We start from the raw sequence: 18,474 nt of genomic DNA, 5'->3' as shown, positions 1-18,474 counted from the left end.
GACAAGTTATCCAGAACTGTGATAAAAGCAGAAAACAACACTGACAAAAATGGCAAGGATCCAGAGAACATGTGCACAGATTGAAGGTAAAGGAAGCCGATTGACTTTATCCCTGAGAAGACACAGCACAGGCACAAACAGGAAGAAGACTCTTCTCAAACACATTATAATAAGAAGTGGGGAAAGGTTAAATATGTATAGGTGTTTTTTTGAATTTTATGAGCATGTAACACTTTACTGTATGAAGTCAAGACAAGTTCCCACGATGGGCACACACTTTTTTTTTAAGAAATAATTTTCCCATGCATCTCAGCACTGAATAAACATACCTACTTTATAACCTCATCAGTTATAGACTCTTGATTCCGCATGTCACTGCCACTCCAGGGGCCTCTGCCAGGGCTTCACCACTATTTTCAGTAAAAAATTCTTTCCTAACAGCCATTCTAAACATCCCCTGGTGCGACTTGAGGTCATTTCCTCTCATCCTACCTCGACACAGTCTTGTGCATGATGGCAACATCCCCCATTTCACACTGGTACAACAAAAATAATACAAAACAACCCCTTTTCCCTCCACTCCATACAAACATCAGGCAAGTACCCTGGAAGTTACGCCCTTACAGCCAAACACAAACATGGGCAGGGGGAATGAAGAACTGTCCTCAATCCAAGCTATCCCTACGAGCAAAAACGCTGCCTAGGACCACATTGTAAAAAGAGCTGGGGATAAAAGCATTCAGCAGGCATTTTGATGATTTTATGTCAGTCCTCACCCTTATTTTATTATGCCTCACCCAGGCACTGCAAGACCTTTTCCAAGGCCCCTCAACACCAACGAAGCTCCTCACTAGCTCTTTCATCTCCCTGTAAACAACCCTTGTCCCTACTTCTAATCCTGTCTTTTTCCCTAACATAAAATAGCACTGTGGCTTCTGAAAGTTTAAAGGAATAAGTCTGGGTAGAACTCGGAATAAAGAGTTAACGTTTTTGGTGCGATTCTAAATGAGGCCAAAAAAAGCAGGCTGCACTACTATGCAACTTACATTTCATAATCCTCCTGGAACAGATACTGAAAACAGTACTGAAAACCTGCTGCATCACTGGATCGACCCCAAAGTGCATGAGACTGTAGTTTGCTTAAGTATGTGATCAGTAATCGATGTTTAATACAGTGAAGTCTTCTAGATAACTTAAAACTAACCATTCACAGAAGTAAACAGCATTAATTAAAAAAAAAGCCTACACCAGTTTTAGGACAAACAGTAACAATTTTTTTAAGAATAAAATTAATTTATAACATTAGTTTATTACGAAAAATGTACATTTTTTTAATCTATACAAGATGTTCCAGCTCTGCTATGTATTTTTATGGGAGGTATACATTACAGAATTATTTGGCTGCATTATAAGGCATTCAGTGAAAAACACTTTGTCCTACAAGTAACCGTTCGTAGGGGAGATCCAATCACATAATTATTTGCAGACAATTCCAAAAACATTTTTGCTGACAGCAACCAAACTATGCCATATCATCTTTATTAAAATGTAAAGAAATGTGCTTAAAAGAGAAAGGCGTAAACTTGTATCCTCCACCAGTGTAGAATTTGTTCTGAAATTCCACCCTGAAACGAGACAAAACCCACAAAATTTCTACATGAGTCCAGAGTGAGCGGTTGTTAAAGGACAGAATGCAAGAGGTTGAACAAAACCAGTGATAATCCTGCCACCTAGGCTTTCTGTGCAGCTATTTAACTTTCTATCACAGTCCTAGGCAAATCTGATGTTTCTCAGGAACGAAAACAAACTGACATTGTGCTGTATTGGCTCATTTCTCATTTGTCTTACTAATTTGGCTTTGATTTAGTTGCAGCTCATTGTTTTGCAAATATAAAAAATCATGAGGACAATGCTCTGTAGCATATAGCTCTGCCTCATGTTTACATATGATTTCTCTGCCTTTTCTTGTACTGCAAACTCTATCTGGTTTCAAACTAAATATTCTCTGAATCCACTGCAACATGCAGAGCTCATGATATTAAGACTAAGAAAGGATTAAAATACTTAAAGGTTGGCAGCTCCACTTTAATGGAAGTTTTGCTCACTAATATAAATGTTCTGTTGAACCAAATAAAATAAACTGAAGCCACTCAGTGATATAACCAGACTGAAATTAAAAATACTTACCCACATTACTAACATTCTACAGTATGAAAAGCTGCAAACATACTGAAATTTTGCACCAAAATCAACTCTGAATGTGGTAGAGGTTAATAAACGTCATAAGCCTATATAATAGTTTGGGTTTTTATAAATATTCCTGAGGAACAATCACATTCAACTAACAACCCTTTACTTAATATCATTAAATAAGTCTATTGCAATACCATGAAATTTACACTTTTCCTTTTAACAAGACACCTGATATTTTGACACAAAAATTCCTCTTAACCAAGCCACTAGACACTAAAGTGGTATAAAGAAAAAATGAACTTACCAGTGAAGTCGTATAGCATGGAGAAAAGCAGAAAGCCCCTCCATGACCAGAAGAATAGAAACTGTTAGCACAGCAAAGAAGGCCAGAAGGGGGACTAGCAGTAAGACACCATACGTTGTGTCCACACGAAGACCCACTCTCATCACCATTTGCCACAGAACTTCTGATAATTCTGTTACAAAAAAGTTTTCATAATTAATGTTAATACTACACACATTAACCCAGTGAGCTACTCTGACCAACCTGTATTCTAGTTTAAATACAGTATGGGATCACCCCGCCCCGGTTTGTGCTGTCCCATTGGAAAATTACCATGTTCCAAGCAACCAACCACAATTCAGTTGTGTTCAGGAGCTTTCCACAGAATCATAGAATAACCAGGTTGGAAGAAACCCACTGGATCATCGAGTCCAACCATTCCTATCAAACACTAAACCATGCCCCTAAGCATCTCATCCACTCGTGCCTTAAACACCTCGAGGGAAGGGGACTCAACCACCTCCCTGAGCAGCCTGTTCCAGTGCCCAATGACCCTTTCTGTGAAGAATTTTTTCCTAATGTCCAGCCTAAACCTCCCCTGGCAGAGCTTGAGGCCATTCCCATTTGTCCTATCCCCTGTCCCTTGGGAGAAGAGCCCAGCTCCCTCCTCTCCACGACCTCCTTTCAGGGAGTTGGAGAGAGCAATGAGGTCTCCCCTCAGCCTCCTCTTCTCCAGGCTAAACCCCCCCAGCTCTCTCAGCCGTTCCTCATAAGGCCTGTTCTCCAGCCCCCTCACCAGCTTTGTGGCTCTTCTCTGGACTCGTTCCAGAGCCTCAACATCCTTCTTGTGGTGAGGGGCCCAGAACTGAACTCAGGATTCGAGGAGCGGTCTCACCAGTGCCGAGTCCACAGGGAGAAGAACCTCCCTGGACCTGCTGGTCACGCCGTTTCTGATCCAAGCCAAGATGCCCCATTGGCCTTCTTGGCCACCTGGGCCACTGCTGGCTCATGTTCAGTCACTGTCAACCAACACCCCCAGGTCCCTCTCCTCCAGGCAGCTTTCTAGACAGACTTCTCCTAGTCTGTAGCACTGCACAGGGTTGTTGTGCCCCAAGTGCAGGACCCGGCATTTGGCCTTGTTAAACCTCATGCCATTGGTCTCAGCCCATGGATCCAGCCTGTTCAGATCCCTTTGGAGCCTCCCGACCCTCCAGCAGATCCACGCTTCCACCCAGCTTAGTGTCGTCCGCAAACTTGCTAAGGGTGCACTCGATGCCTTCATCCAGGTCATTAATAAAGACACTGAACAGGGCTGGACCCAGCACTGAGCCCTGGGGAACCCCACTTGTCACTAGCCTCCAGCTGGATTTCACACCATTTCCCACCACTCTCTGGCCCCTCCATCCAACCAGTTTTCCACCCAGGAGAGTGTGCGCCTGGCCAGGCCAGAGGTGACAGTTTCTGAAGCAGAATGCTGGGAGAAACTGTGTCAAAGGCTTTACTGAAGTCCAGGAAGATACTTCCACAGCCTTTCCCTCATCCAGCAGCCAAGTCACTTTGTCATAGAATCACAGATCATGATTAGTTTAAAAATGACTTTTTTTAAAATTGAGAAAAGATAAATTCATAGTAGCCTCACTATAACAGGCCAGTCCCCCTCTAACCAGCATTAAAAATCAAGACAGATGAAAACTACCAACCAACCAACCCCGACTTACGCGCATGAGCAAGACTTAATGCCCAGAGTCTCAAATACGAGGCTGTATTAGAAATACATCCTAGACAGTATTCAATGGTATGGATTGCTTGATTCATGAAGACATCTGCAAAATTAAGCTAAACAATAAAAATATAAATACCTTTGTATCCATCTAAACAACATAGCACAAGATGACAGAACAAAAACATTCATCTGCACACTGCACATTCGTGGAAAAAAATCCCATTAAGGGGTAATACACTGATTTCATATCAAGCACATTGATTTCATATCAAGTAAAAAAAAAAAAAAAAAGGATAAAGGATCTGCTATGTTTAACATTCTTACTACAGAGACAAGATTAAAAAAGAAAACAGACACTATCAGTTATTTGGTTGATAGGCAGAAGTGAATGCAGTTTATGTTTTCCACAAGTAATATGATCTAGTCCTTGAAAACTCTAAGTAGCAAAACCAGCCATGATTCCAATTCCCGTTCTGATGTTGTCCTAACTTTACAATGACAATTTTTGCACCTTTAAAACAAAGATTAATTATTAGTAATGCCAGAGACAGAAAAATAACTACATTAATACCGTCAACTCTAAATATACAGGCCTGTTGCTATCACAGATTTCCAAGACTAATATTACTGCAAGTTTCAACAATTACTTTGCATGGAACTACAACATTTTATTTAAGACAACAGTTCTTGTGTTTTCTCTACATAAAGAGCAAGAGTCTACTACCCCAGTGAAGCAAGCGCTATAAGGTCTGCATGATGGGAAACAAGTAATTTTTTGCCTTTCAGTTCAAATGAAATCAGTGGAATCAGTCAAGACCTTTAAAAATCTGGCCAAACTAAACAGCAATAGCTGGGGACTAGGAATGCGGCTCATGTCTCCCAACCCCCATTAGCAATAATCTGCATCACAAGATCCAAGCTGCAGACATAAGACTTTTGTCTAGATGAAAAGCCAAGATTAATTAACAGGAAGCTGGGCAGTCATCCTCGTGCCTCAAATTATAATAATCCATAAAACCATTCAAACCCCAAGATCTTTATCCCACTCTTTAATTTAAGAAAAACTATAGTTTGAGATGCAAAGTCTATAGATGCAAATAAAGTACTTTTGGCATTCTCCACTAGACTGTGGCTCGCTGGAGCAATCTGAATATACCAAGAAATAACGATAAAATAGCAACAGTTGAAAATAAGTAAACTGTGTTCAGAAATCAAGCTCTTTGTAAATGTTCAATTGATTTTCTTAAAAACATATGGGGACACTGTGCACAAATTTTCCTCTCAATCTTCCACTTCTAATTTGCGTTAAGGACATACACACTAGAGAATAGCTAAAAACATTACCTCCTCTCCATCCCCCTCTCTGTGCCCGCTGTCCAAGTGGCTACTTCCTTCTTCAACATCATGAGATCTCAGCAGAGAAAGTTCTTCTTCACTTTCTTTCCGAATCAGCTTGTAGCCACTCTGCAGAACAGAAATACGTCGCATCTTTAAGTGGACTGCTAGTGTCATTTTTTAAATTTATTTAAAGTAGTTGCAGGCAACAGCAAAATGAGAGCTAGGAGAACAAAACATTACTATGTGCTACAGTCAAAAGCTTTTCAAGCTGAGTAGAAATATCCAGTCAGGACACGACTCTAGATACAATACAACAGCAACTGCATTCTTCTGTAGTGAAGAAGTGTGCATGTGTCTCTCAATACTTACCCTGTACATTCTAATGCCTCGTCCTCCACTGTGCAACCAATATAAATAAAGCGGTTTACCAAAAAGCATTACAGGAACAGAAAGAAAAGCGATGCTAAGTAAAAACCTCTGCAAAGCAACCTGGGAGGGGGAAAGAAAAAATGAGATTAGGTCACACAATCAAAAGCAGGAAAACGCTTCCTTTTTCCTTCCTTTAAAGGCCTGCTTGAGCCTAAGAAAAATACCACTGGTTTCAGTGGGCATGTACTCCAAACTGAACACGCATGTAAGTATTTTAATTAAACGAGCCCTTAAGCTGTGTTACAGACACTCAAGCATCTTCAGGTCTGGGTTCTAGATTAAGGCATTACTGATACCCAGTTTAATAAGATTATTTACAGCACACAGAAAAGCATCAAAATTACAACCAGGAGACTCTGTTCTCCAGCCTTAATTTTAACCTGGGAGATTCTGTTGTAGGACCAGAGATTTTCACAAATCACTACATAAAATCTTGCAGCCAACTAAAGAATAAATATATTATTTAATCATAACATTTATTCAGTTTCCCTAGTCTGATACATTAACCTTCCTAGGGGGACACTCAGACATCAGCCTTTCATGACTGCTAAAGTTATCTGAATAGGGAACAACAGGATCTTCAGAAGCTTGTAAGAACACCACTAACCTGTCCAGTGTAGAAAACTTCTGTATCAGCACCAGGAGACAGGAACATGTTAATAAATGCAATCAAAATACTAGGGGCAGATGTAGAGTCCTCTGCAGAGTACGCTAGCCATTTAAAGAAGATCAGAAACACAAGGTAGCCAAAGATGCACATCATGAATAAAAGTTCAGGAAGAAAAACCAAATAAATATTATACTTCTTCTTGAAATGTCTAAAAGGTGGGAGAAATTTAAAAAATAAGTTTTACAAAGATAAAAATATGGCTCAAATATGTTTTCAATAAAACAGAACAAAATGCAGAACTTCCAGAGAGCAAGACTGAAATTAGAATCCAGAACTGACGACTTCTTATTCAGTTTTAATCAGATATTTCAGTGGAAAAATCAAGGTCACAAGAGACATGCATTTCTATAGAGCAACTATACCAACAAGTGAAATAAAGTCTGTATTAACTGATGTCTTCAGATTTTTGGGGACATAATAGTGATCTATTAATTTATGGGTGTGACAGAAGACCTCTCTGTTACGTCTTCTTTTAAGAACAGCTTTCACGATTACTATTATTCTGTTTCTAAAAAATCGTTCCAGTTTCCCTTATCAGATTAGCTATTATAATGCAAGACTCGACAAAAACTATAATGTTAATATTATCTTAACTTCCTGTACTTACAAGTGGTTAAATACTCCCAATACAACTCCAAACGTCATGTGACTCACTCCAAATATCACAGACATTTTCATTTTGAAAGAATTTAAAAAACTGAGACGATTGCTTGCCAAATTCCAAATCTGAAGAAAAGAAGACAAAATCAGCAATTCAGAATGGTGTAACAGAAAGAATAAAACAGTATCTTTTCCCTATTGGAGACCAGAATTCTATCTCAAATGGCAATCGCACCAGAAATTTTAGTTTTGTGACAATAGTTACATCTTGGATTTGTTAAGGAAAAAGCTCTTTTTGAATGGAGAATGCAAAGACAACTGTAGTTTTCCATAGTAAGATTTATCTTCCCAATACACATCCCAAGATCAGTAATTTGTAAATTATATTACCTCAAATGGATAATTTAAAAGAATAAAACTAACCGGATCAATTCCAAAGGGATAAGCTCCATTGAATACACCAGTAACATTCGGATCCAGTGCTAAAAATTGATTAGACTTCAGATCATCGAGACTGAAGAGAAAAACACAACGAAATCTCATGTTGCTTGAAAAAAGTGCCAACATATCCTTTCAGTTCTGCTGGACCCTGCTCCTGCTTTCCTTTATAGGACTCACTCACCCACTGTCAGACTTTAAAAGAATAAAAGGATTTCTAAGCCCAAAGGGCCTGGCTAATAACAAGAGCCAAACTAAAAAATCCTAGAAACTCAATCCGGCTTAATTTGCACTGTCTTTGAAAGGAAAGTTCCTGGATTTTTTCCCTTATTCCCCAGGAATGCAAAGTCTCATTTAAAAAGCTCACAATTTGCTCGTATACAAAATTCACTTAAATACTCAACAAATAATTGATGTCTTCATCCCCTTTCGCATTTGGATAAGCTTCCACTTTAATGTCAAAGTTTTTAATTAACACGGCTCTCGTAGCCTGTTCACATTTTAACCACAGTGGGTTTTGGCTCCTCTGTTTTAAGCCACTTCCTGTTTTTGAGGCAAAATGAGATGTAAGCTGTGAACGTTTCAGGCTATGAGACCTCAAAACAATGAGGTTATCCCCCCTTTCTAAAAAAATCCATGTTTGACAACTCACATGGCCTAATTTTCAGGTCTTTTTACCATCAAGAAAAGTTATACAGAGACTAACAATTGCTAAGCAATTAATTTGTTTCATTAATTGTTAGTTTCTTCACAGCAGATGCTAATATTGCTTGGCTACTCATTCCAGAAGCACGACTTAGGACAAATTTCTCAAAAACTAGCCCTATGTTTTAAAAGTTATTAGCTGGCATTTGGTATTAAAGTATTACAGCAGAATTTGTTCCAGGAGAGGACTGTCACCTCTACCAAATGATAATATTCTAGAAAACATTCCAGGTGACTGAGGACACACAAATCCAGTAAAGCAGCATGGATAAATACAAAATTAACCTGATGGATTGACTGCATTAAATATAATCAAATTCTAATAGCGGTTTGCAAGACATTGTGTCCTCTGTGGATTTCCCAATTTAAGATAACAATTAGATTTGTTTTAAAATAATTATTACTGCCTTTTTTAAGCACAGATGTATCACTTAGTACCTTAACTTGTTTTTGCCAGATTTCACTACATATACTTACTACTCTCAATAAAAGGACCGTTGAAATCGGTGAGCAAAAGGGTTAAACTATTGCAGGAAGTACATTTTTGTTTTGATGGTAGAGCAAACAGAGCATGCTACTCACCGCCAAACCTTCTGTTCAAACATTGCTGAAATGTTCCATCCAGAACCAAATATATTTAATGACTTTGAAAAGCAGTCATTATAGATCAATCCAGTGTATATAGAAAACAGACCCATTAATAAAATAACGTATCTGCCTTCAAATAACATTTTCATTATCTGTAAGAATTGGAAAAAAAATACAAATAGAGAACATCATCTGCTGTGTGAACAATCGTTACTAAGTTCTAAGAGAAACGAATTTTTGGCCATACGAAGACTTCTAAAAACTAAAATTAGTGAATAGTAATTAAGGAATATGAAGAAACCTAAGGCCAATCAAAATGTAACACACAGAATTTTGCCTTAAGCATGTAACTATGCAATTTCCAACTGGCAGTCACCAAACTGTTGCAATTCATCTGCCCACATTCACAGCTTTATGTCAGGTGATCTATAGGCAAAGGTGTGTATGGTGTTAGGAACAGAGCTAGCAGCAAGAAGTATATTCTGAAAGACGAGTTATTTTACTGGATGGGGAGTAAATTATTTTTAATTCCTTTTACCTCATCTTGTGATCTTTGTAATCTAGGGTGGTTTTCATACAATATTGTCAGGAGTGCAAAAAAGAACATCAGCAGACCATGCCCAAAGTCTCCAAACATCACGGCAAACAAGAAGGGAAAAGTGATGATGGTATAGAGAGCTGAAATGACAACGTAACAGATTTCAGGCACACAACACAACAGATGATGAAGATTCTATTTGACTTATGTTTAAGCAATTCAACTACTTTAAACTCTCAAAGAATTTTCAGTTTTCAGTTTGTAAGACCTTTCCCCCATACCGCAAATTTAACTCAATTTAAAGCTTGCTTATGCATATACCTTTAGCGATGACAATGCCACAGTTGAGCATTAGCCAACAACTTTGAGAATAATACAAGCACATGAAATAAAAAATAAACAAACAGCAGTTTCTTCCTCCTTGGCTGTTTTTGACTCAGTGCTGTAACATATATTCTCCTGTAGAACATATAGACAATAATATCCTTATGCATTTTTGTAGCTAACTGGGCTACTGAACAAGGGGGATTTTTTCCAAGTGATGAGCTCCATGCCTCAGTAAGATCAATAGCCATTACCAAAGCTTTCTTTTTTTCCCCTAAATATCTTATCTTATGCAAGCTAAAGCATAGAAAGAAACATTATACACCTATTATCAGTGTCTTTAATGCTAAAATAACTCACCACAATAAAACCCCATCCTACTGCTTGGAGCACCATTTGGAATCCTGATGAGCTACCGAAATTTTAAAACATCTACAACTAAGCAGTATGGTTGTCACCATTTTGCCTTTACTGGTGTCCAGCTCGGCAAGGTCTTAAACACATAACAAGGCTCTCAGTAACGATAGCACAGCTCACAGCCCAGATTTCAGAAGAACCAACCTGGATTAACTTCCCCATAGTTTCCAACTCCATAAGCATCAACGATGCTTTGGAACCCTGAGGTGAATTTATTGGTACGTATCAAAGTCGGAGGAGGTTGTGTTGTTGGGATGGTATTCATGAATGAAGATATTGTAGCTCCACTCTTTCTCTAATTGCAGGCAGAAAAAGACACATTTATATAAGAACTCCATTGATACTTAACCTAACCAAAGCAAAAACGTTTTCTCTATCAGCAGTTTCACTGATCCTGAAACATCCCTAAATTAAGTCCCGAGTTTAACATTTATCCATTTGTGCCTTCTTAACAAAAAATACATTACATTTATCTGTTCCCCTAAAAACACTAATTAACGCACAGTGCACTAATACTTGTTTTACGTGAAATACAAAATGAGAATCATCAGTCAATTTGTTACTAAAGGTTCTCTCTTGTTAAACCAAAAGGCAGAGCTGCATTCCACACAATAAAGGGGAATGAGCACCTTCTGCTTGACTGCAAACAGCTTTGTGAGCCCAGACAGACTCGGGTCCAACACAGTTCTTATTCAAGAAAAACAAAACAAAAAATCCAAAAAAACCCGACAACCCTAAATAAAGGCTCTGCTAATAAAAGCATTGTTTTATATGAGTTCGCAGAAACCCAGACCTGCTTGTGCCTGTTTTAAATAATTCTTTTCTGTAGAGTTAGTTCAAGACAGAAGTTCTAACACTAGTGAGCCTTCAGCTAACTTACTGAGCCTTCCTCCAAGGCATGGCGCAAATTCTGCAAATCAGCCACGGGACACCAAACCTCAGCGATTAAACATTTATTTGTGACATCAAAGCTGCACAGATTGAGTACGTGATAAATGGCTTTCATCTTCTTCACCTGGATGACCCATGTATAGATGGATTCAGATGCCTTACACAAGACTTGGCGTAAGTAATCCTCAGTTTTATGCAGCACCTTTGTCAAAGAACAAAACAAAAATATTTCATTGAAAATGTCCCACTGGTTATCCACAGCAGGAGCAGCTAGCATTTCTCCAGCGTCACATCACATTTGTTGGAGGCCACACTGGCCACTGTTTAAAACAGAAACCAACGCCAAGTGCCCTGAAGTTTAACAGGTACATGCAACGTGAGACCAGGGACACAGCACACGGTCACGTTCAGATCCAAACCTGTACGCATAACATATTCATGTATTTAATGCTGTGATTCGTCAAATTATTTTCCTACAGTGCAATAACCACAGAGGGGATACTGTTAGCTACTCACAGTATGAAGGTCCTGAATACGAACATTTAGTCCTTCAACAACTGCCCTGCGCTCCTCCATAGTGTTTGGATAGGGATACACGCGACAGCGATAGCTACAGAAAAACAGAAGTTCGTGTTAAATAACCAAACTAAACCAAACCAAATCACCTAGCCCACTGCCCTAGTCAAACCTGCACACAGCACTGATTAACCACAGAAGAGATTCCACTGAAAGAGCCGATATTTTCTCTGTACTTAGTAAGGACTGCAGACAAGTGACTCATGCATTTATCTGTATACTGAAAAACTACAAAGCTCGATGCAATGGAGGGGGAGGAACAAATTTAACTTCAAAAACCTTGCATAAATATCAACACTTACAAGGAAGGGGAACAGTGAGAAAACTAGTAACAAAATAACCCACATACAAAGAAGTTAAATCTATCAGTTTTACTTCTTACCAATCACAAATCTTCTTAACTTTCTGGCCAATTTGTTCGCCCCAGTAGGACACTAAAAAACCAAACCATTTTGTGGTTTCGCCCTAAAGAAACCAAAAAAGTTAAGGTGATTAAGTCTGTTTTTAACCAATAACTCTATGGTGACATAATATAGCAAAATAACAAATATGAATAATTAGAAAAAGCCATGTTAGTAGTATAAACCTTCCACCATTCTGGTGAAGATCAAAAAATAAAATGCAAGTGTGCCAATCTCTCTCGCACCAGGGGAGGTTCAGACTAGAGATCAGAAAGAAATTTTTCACAGAAAGGGTCATCAGGCCCTGGCAGAGGCTGCCCAGGGAGGTGGTTAAGTCACCTTCCCTGGAGATGTTTAAAAGACAGGTGGATGAGGTGCTGAGGGTCATGGTTTAGTGGCAGATAGGAATGGTTGGACTCGATGATCCAAGAGGTCTTTTCCAACCTGGTGATTCTATGAAAACCAGAAAAGAGTTTTCAGGGAACATAAGATATATCGTATTTCAACATCTCAAAATTAGTAATAACAAAAAAAAAAAAGTCTTAAAGTCTTCTAAGTCTTAAAAAATTAAAATGTCACAATTTAGAATCGAAGGAAAATTTAAAAGTGACAGATTAGGTAATCATAATTGCTGACTTACAGAAAGTGAATTTTGTAAGTTCGGAGAAAAAACTTCATAGAAAAATAACTGTACTCCAGACTTTTTTTCCTTAACTACTGAAAGAACAAAAAAAATGACTGTTGAAAGGTAATCCACTGTACAGATCTAGTTAATAAATATCCCAGCAGCCATTCCTGCCACATATTTTTATTAAGGTAGGCAATCATAAAGTCACCAGTATTTCACAGTAAAGCTGTGCACTCTTCAAGCCAAACCATGATAAATTAATCATCACTCCTATAGTTCTGGTGGCATCAAGACTTCTTATTTTTAAGTCTTACAAGTTCAAATACTTTAAAATAGTTTTACCTCCAAGGGCACTGGGAAACCATTCACCACAGGCAGATCTTAGCAGCAATTCTTCCAAGTCCTATGAAAACTACAAACAAAATAAACTGATAGCTGCAATATTTACTCACTGTAGCTGGATCTTCCAGACACTCATCCAGCTCCGCGTATGTAAGAATAGTGTAGCCTTTACAGGCTCTCCACAGCATTTTTTCAAATGCTTCAACTTTAGTTATGTGAACTAACCCAGATATGAACCTATGGAAAGAGAAAAAAAATTATATATAAGCTAAAATCCACCAGAAAAAATGAAGACTCAGAGTACCTCATCACTCAGGATACCACAGCCACAGTACCTGAACGTCTGCCACCTCTAGAGAAGGAATCATACCCACACCAAGGAATAAACTGGTATATAAAACAGACATTCTCTATTTGGGAAACAGACCATAGGCCTGAGCAACACAACTAGAATTATATTTGACATCATTTCATTTTGATAGTAAGGTGGTTCTATTTTTCGTGATAAGACACTGATAATGGCACACACACAACCTGCCACACGTGGACAGAACCGTACCTACCCCAGCTTGGCACCCAGCCTGTGCATGCAGTTGTAATCCACCAAGGGCTCATCTTCCACAGACGGAAATTCTTCATAATTTGAATATAAACGAGATTCATACTAGCAAAGAGAAGAAAATTATTCACAGCTTTCAGCAAAAAACACTCTATTTTCATTCATTTATTATTCTAAAGAAGAAATGCTAATTCAGTAAATGATTTCAATAACAATATAAAACCCTTCCCTGTGTTCAGTTCAGACAACAGGAAGATCTTGGAATCTCGAGTGCACCGCCTTTAGCAATTACAGTCTAAAGGTTACATGGTGAATTTCTCAGCATAATTTATGCATCAAGATAGCACCAACAGACGTTCATTGTCACTTGGCACCAGCAGTAACATTCGAACACCTTAGCAGAGAAATCGCAATGCTTACTAAGTTCAGAACTACGTGTAGCTATGCATCCGAGTACAGCCCAGCACGGGAGGCTGCCAGCCGGGCTCTCCTGGCACTGAGCAGCAATAACAAGGAACGCAGGGCAGCGCTGTGAAGCCCAACTCCCTAACTAGAACTGCTGATGGAATGCAATCAAAACGCTAGGTGATACCATCCTCCTACAGCATCACCAGTACCTCAGCTGTTTTCCGGACAAATCTTTGTGTGACCTCTAACAGGTATGTGTATTCCGTCAGCTCAAGCAGGTTTCTTCTCAACTTCTCTTTGTTTTTAGTTATTTCCCTCAATTCTGTCTCCAGCTTCTGCAACTGCTCCTAAGACAGGGAGAAAAAATGACATAGAATCAGCTATACTGTTTTGGAAATCAAAGAAGGGTGAATTTTAAGCATGTTAATTTGCTGCAATTATGGGAGTTTCTCGATTTCTTAATTAAACTAAGCTCCGTAGGTTTTATCCCTCAGCCTCCCAAAGACTGCTTCGTACCGAGTACCCTTGATCCTCTGCTGGCATCTACTGTTTTGCCCCCAGCTTGTGTTTGAGCTACGTATCGCGGACATGGAATTGAAACTTCAGACAGTACACAGTGGGAGACACCAATCTTTTCCTTTAATAGAATTACAGGAAAACTGAATGCCATTCAAAATTCTATTTGCATTTTACAAGCATCTACTTGTAATGCAATACCAGAAAAAGCATTCAGAGAAAATAGCACCATGTGCAGCCAGCACTGGAACCTGCAGAGACTCAGACGTATAACACTCCACACGTCCTGGAAATTTTGGATTAATTAAAAGAGCGTTAGATAAATCTCAAAGTGAAATAAGGCTGAAGGAGGACACCTACAAACAACAGTTTGCCTGGAACGGTGTAAGATGCCCATCCATCAAAATAAACCAGATGACTGCAAACATCATGAGTTCGCTTTCACCCTTTCATAGGAATTTCGTGTTAATATCCAATCCTCACTAGCAGTCTTTGGAGTAGCAATGGCAGAAAGGAAGAAAATGGACAAAAATGAAAGCAAAGGCATCTGCTTCCCCCTGCCACACCTCTATAACTTAATTCATAAGCCACAAGATAGCAAGTAATTAAGTTTGAAATAAAGTTCCAAGACCCAGAGCTATCCCTCTGGCATCTGTGGTGTGGAAAAGTTACCTGGATTTCTAAAATATGTTTCAGCAAGGGGGCAGGAGGAGCAACATCTTCTTCAGGAAGTGGAATATCTGCTTTTTTAATTTCCTGTACTAAATATCCTGGAGTGACAAGAGAAAAGAATTAGAAAGAAAACAGTATTTCCTTACACTTCCTAGAATGCTGCAGAGCTGCCCTTCAGCTGGTGCAGATCATGCTGTCCTAGCGATTTTGTTCATTTATTTTAGTAAAAAACAAACACATACCAGAGCCTTCAAAAAGAATGTAAGGAAACAGTGAAGACTACTCTGTCCAGGAAGAAAAAAAAAGAGGGTCTTATGGGGTGCTAGGAATAAAATATACAAAACATTTTTGTCTTGGAAGTCTGCAGGAGTAAGCAATCCTCAGAGTCCTCCAACTCCAGTTTTCCAACCACAAGTACTTTCTAAATACTTTCTTTTAACATCCCATAGCATCTCTTTGTTGCAAGATTTCTTTTCCTGCTAATCACACCACCTGCCAAACACTGACGTTCTGCTCATTGACCCATGTCTGAATAAAAAGCGTTCAAACAAGGTGCCTTAAGCAACCCTGACAACAAACGCAACTCGCACCGGGCAGGGAGATTGCCAGAAGAGCTGCTGGGATGATTTGGCATGACCAGCACGTGCTCTGCTGAGAGAATTCAATAAAAAAAATCCTTCAAGAGTAACTTCTCTTTGGCATACACTAAAGAAATCTGCACCTTGGTTGTAACGCTCTGCATACTCTTCTCTTCACTATTCACTAGCTAACTTGAGATATTTTTGAGGGTGCTCTGAAGTTCAACAGTATTGAGCTACATAACATGAAACAGAGTTTCTCTTAGAGCCAAGGAAACAGCCCAAATAAAGCTTCCATTTTTCTAGCAGAGTTTTAAGCAGTCAATATTGAAATTGTCTCCATTACTTATCACTGGCACCTCTCTTCATCTCTGAGCTTAAAAAAACCTCCAACCTACATTTGGCACACAGATGTTGTAGCATAAGCAAGTTTTCAGCTCTCAAAACCAGGAAACTGAGGTCAGTGATAAAACACAGAGAGGTTCTAGAGTCTCTCTCATTCTCTGCCCAGAAAGGTTCTGGAGTCTTCATAGTCACAATCCCACCAGACACAGGCCTGGACAACCAGCTCTAGCTGCCCCTGCTTGAGCTGGAGATTGACAATATAATGTCAAGAGGCCCCTTCCAACCTAAACAGCTGAAATTGCAGCAGCAGATCAAAACAAATTAAGGAATATACCTGCTTGTTCTAGCCCAATTCAGTACTACAGCCAAGTCATCTCTGGCTCCACAAGTCTACAAACAGACTCTCTATACGTGTGTATTTTTTCACACACATGAAAATTTTATAAGACTCTACAGTATTCAGATCATACAAAATCAAGAAGATTAAAAACCCTGTAACTGAAACTTTCATTGTAGTTCCACTCTAGCAATGTAAGCTCTAATAATACCACAGGTAAGAAAGGGCAGACATGAAAACAGAGCTCACCGAGTATTCTTTCCATTTCTTCACACTTCTTTACTTCATTCACAAATTTTCTCTGAAATACACTTACATTTGGGTTGAGCTGAAGCAGAAGGACAAAACACTTATTAGGTATTTAAGACAGTAGCCACCACCACAGTTATTCCCATAACTTCATGGAGACAATGTTGCATCCACTCTACGTGCTCTCTTTCTACATTGTGATTTTCAGGTTAAGAAGATACAAAAACCTAAAAAGATTTAAGTCTTCAAACAGTAAGATTTTATTGAAGCAAAGCTGTCAATGGCCTTTGTTGATTTAACTCAAATAACAAAACAACCAGATCTACTACAGAAACCATCCTGATGTCATTTCTATTGTTTTAAAATACCGCTTAATGACTTCTAACTAACAAATCATTCTCAAGAATGTCCTGTGACAGGTTTCCACAGAAGCTATTTGAAACGTTAAGCGTTCAAAGAATCGTTTTACCTACATCCCCGTATTATGAGGGTGCAAAGTCTTAGATCGGACCCATTAACTTTCTCCCTCTGGACTCGGCACTGGTGAGACCGCTCCTCGAATCCTGTGTTCAGTTCTGGGCCGCTCACCACAAGAAGGATGTTGAGGCTCTGGAGCGAGTCCAGAGAAGAGCAACGAAGCTGGTGAGGGGGCTGGAGAACAAGAGGAGCGGCTGAGAGAGCTGGGGGTGTTTAGCCTGGAGGAGGCTGAGGGGAGACCTCATTGCTCTCTCCAACTACCTGAAAAGAGGTTGTAGAGAGGAGGGAGCTGGGCTCTTCTCCCAAGGGCCAGGGGACAGGACAAGGGGCAATGGCCTCAAGCTCCGCCAGGGGAGGGTCAGGCTGGACATTAGGAAAAAATTCTTCACAGAAAGGGTGATTGGTCCCTGGCAGAGGCTGCCCAGGGAGGGGGTTGAGTCCCCTTCCCTGGAGGGGTTTAAGGCACGGGTGGACGAGGTGCTAAGGGACATGGTTTAGTGTTTGATAGGAATGGTTGGACTCGATGATCCGGTGGGTCTCTTCCAACCTGGTTATTCTATGATTCTATGATTCCATAACTTCCAGAATAAAGGGTGTGTCAGATACCTGGAACGGCACCAACATGTTAAATGTAACACGTGTGCAACGATTCTTACAGATCTGCCTCCTCCTACCAGATGTATTTACTAACTTGCCGTTCATTTCAGTTCTCCCAGCTTTCCTTAGAAGATTTTGCAACCCAGATATCTGAAGAACGCTTGGAAGAAACTCCGAGCTCTCAGCCCGCAAGCAAAAATCGCATAATTGCGAGGTGACAAGGGAGAAACGAGGTTCGCTCTTCCTGGTGCCGACGGTGTCCGGGTCAGGCGGGCGGCTCGCCCCGCGGCCGCAGGGCTGGGGGCCGGAGGGGCCCGGGGCGCTTCAGGGGCGCCTCCAACCCACCCCCTTCCGCGACCCCACGGCTCGGGGGGCAGAAGGGGCCCGGCTGCCGGCTCCCACCCTGCCCGCGCTAAGGGCCCGCGGCCACCGCCGGGCCGAGACGGGCCCGGGAGCCCCCACCGCAGCGCGCCCGCCGCCACTCACGTCTCGGAACTCGGCCAGGCCACGCTCGCCCACCTCGCTGAGGCACTCGTAGGCCGAGCCGCTCTGCAGGAAGAGCTGCGCCAGGCACATCGGCTCCGCGCGGAACAGCGCGCCCATGGCGGCGGCGGCGGCGGCGGCGGCGGCTGGACCCGGCGGGGCTCAGCGG

The 18,474-nt window shown here is 40.4% G+C and overlaps 1 protein-coding gene across 2 annotated transcripts; it reads right to left on the bottom strand.

Moving 5' to 3' along the window:
• Positions 1–1,293: 1,293 nt before the first annotated feature.
• On the bottom strand, positions 1,294–18,460 carry ATP6V0A2 (ATPase H+ transporting V0 subunit a2). 2 transcript variants are annotated; one of them, XM_069871231.1, is made up of 20 exons: positions 18,309–18,460; positions 16,749–16,827; positions 15,240–15,337; positions 14,261–14,398; positions 13,648–13,748; positions 13,195–13,321; positions 12,096–12,178; positions 11,654–11,747; positions 11,127–11,339; positions 10,391–10,541; positions 9,506–9,645; positions 8,962–9,119; positions 7,660–7,750; positions 7,244–7,362; positions 6,574–6,784; positions 5,907–6,026; positions 5,544–5,663; positions 4,195–4,312; positions 2,498–2,669; positions 1,294–1,625 (listed from the first exon to the last, which is right to left on the bottom strand). In XM_069871231.1, the coding sequence occupies exons 1-20, from the start codon at positions 18,423–18,425 to the stop codon at positions 1,523–1,525; spliced, it is 2,553 nt and encodes an 850-aa protein (XP_069727332.1). In that variant the 5' UTR covers positions 18,426–18,460; the 3' UTR covers positions 1,294–1,522. The 2 variants fall into 2 exon arrangements, with proteins under 2 accessions (XP_069727332.1, XP_069727333.1); XM_069871232.1 differs by having other exon boundaries at positions 18,342–18,440.
• Positions 18,461–18,474: the final 14 nt, after the last annotated feature.

Source organism: Phaenicophaeus curvirostris, chromosome 17 (assembly GCF_032191515.1).
Source record: "Phaenicophaeus curvirostris isolate KB17595 chromosome 17, BPBGC_Pcur_1.0, whole genome shotgun sequence".
NCBI classification, from domain to species: Eukaryota; Metazoa; Chordata; class Aves; order Cuculiformes; family Cuculidae; genus Phaenicophaeus; species Phaenicophaeus curvirostris.
Note: the sequence above shows the minus strand (reverse complement) of the source record. Positions and strands in the feature narration are given on the sequence as shown.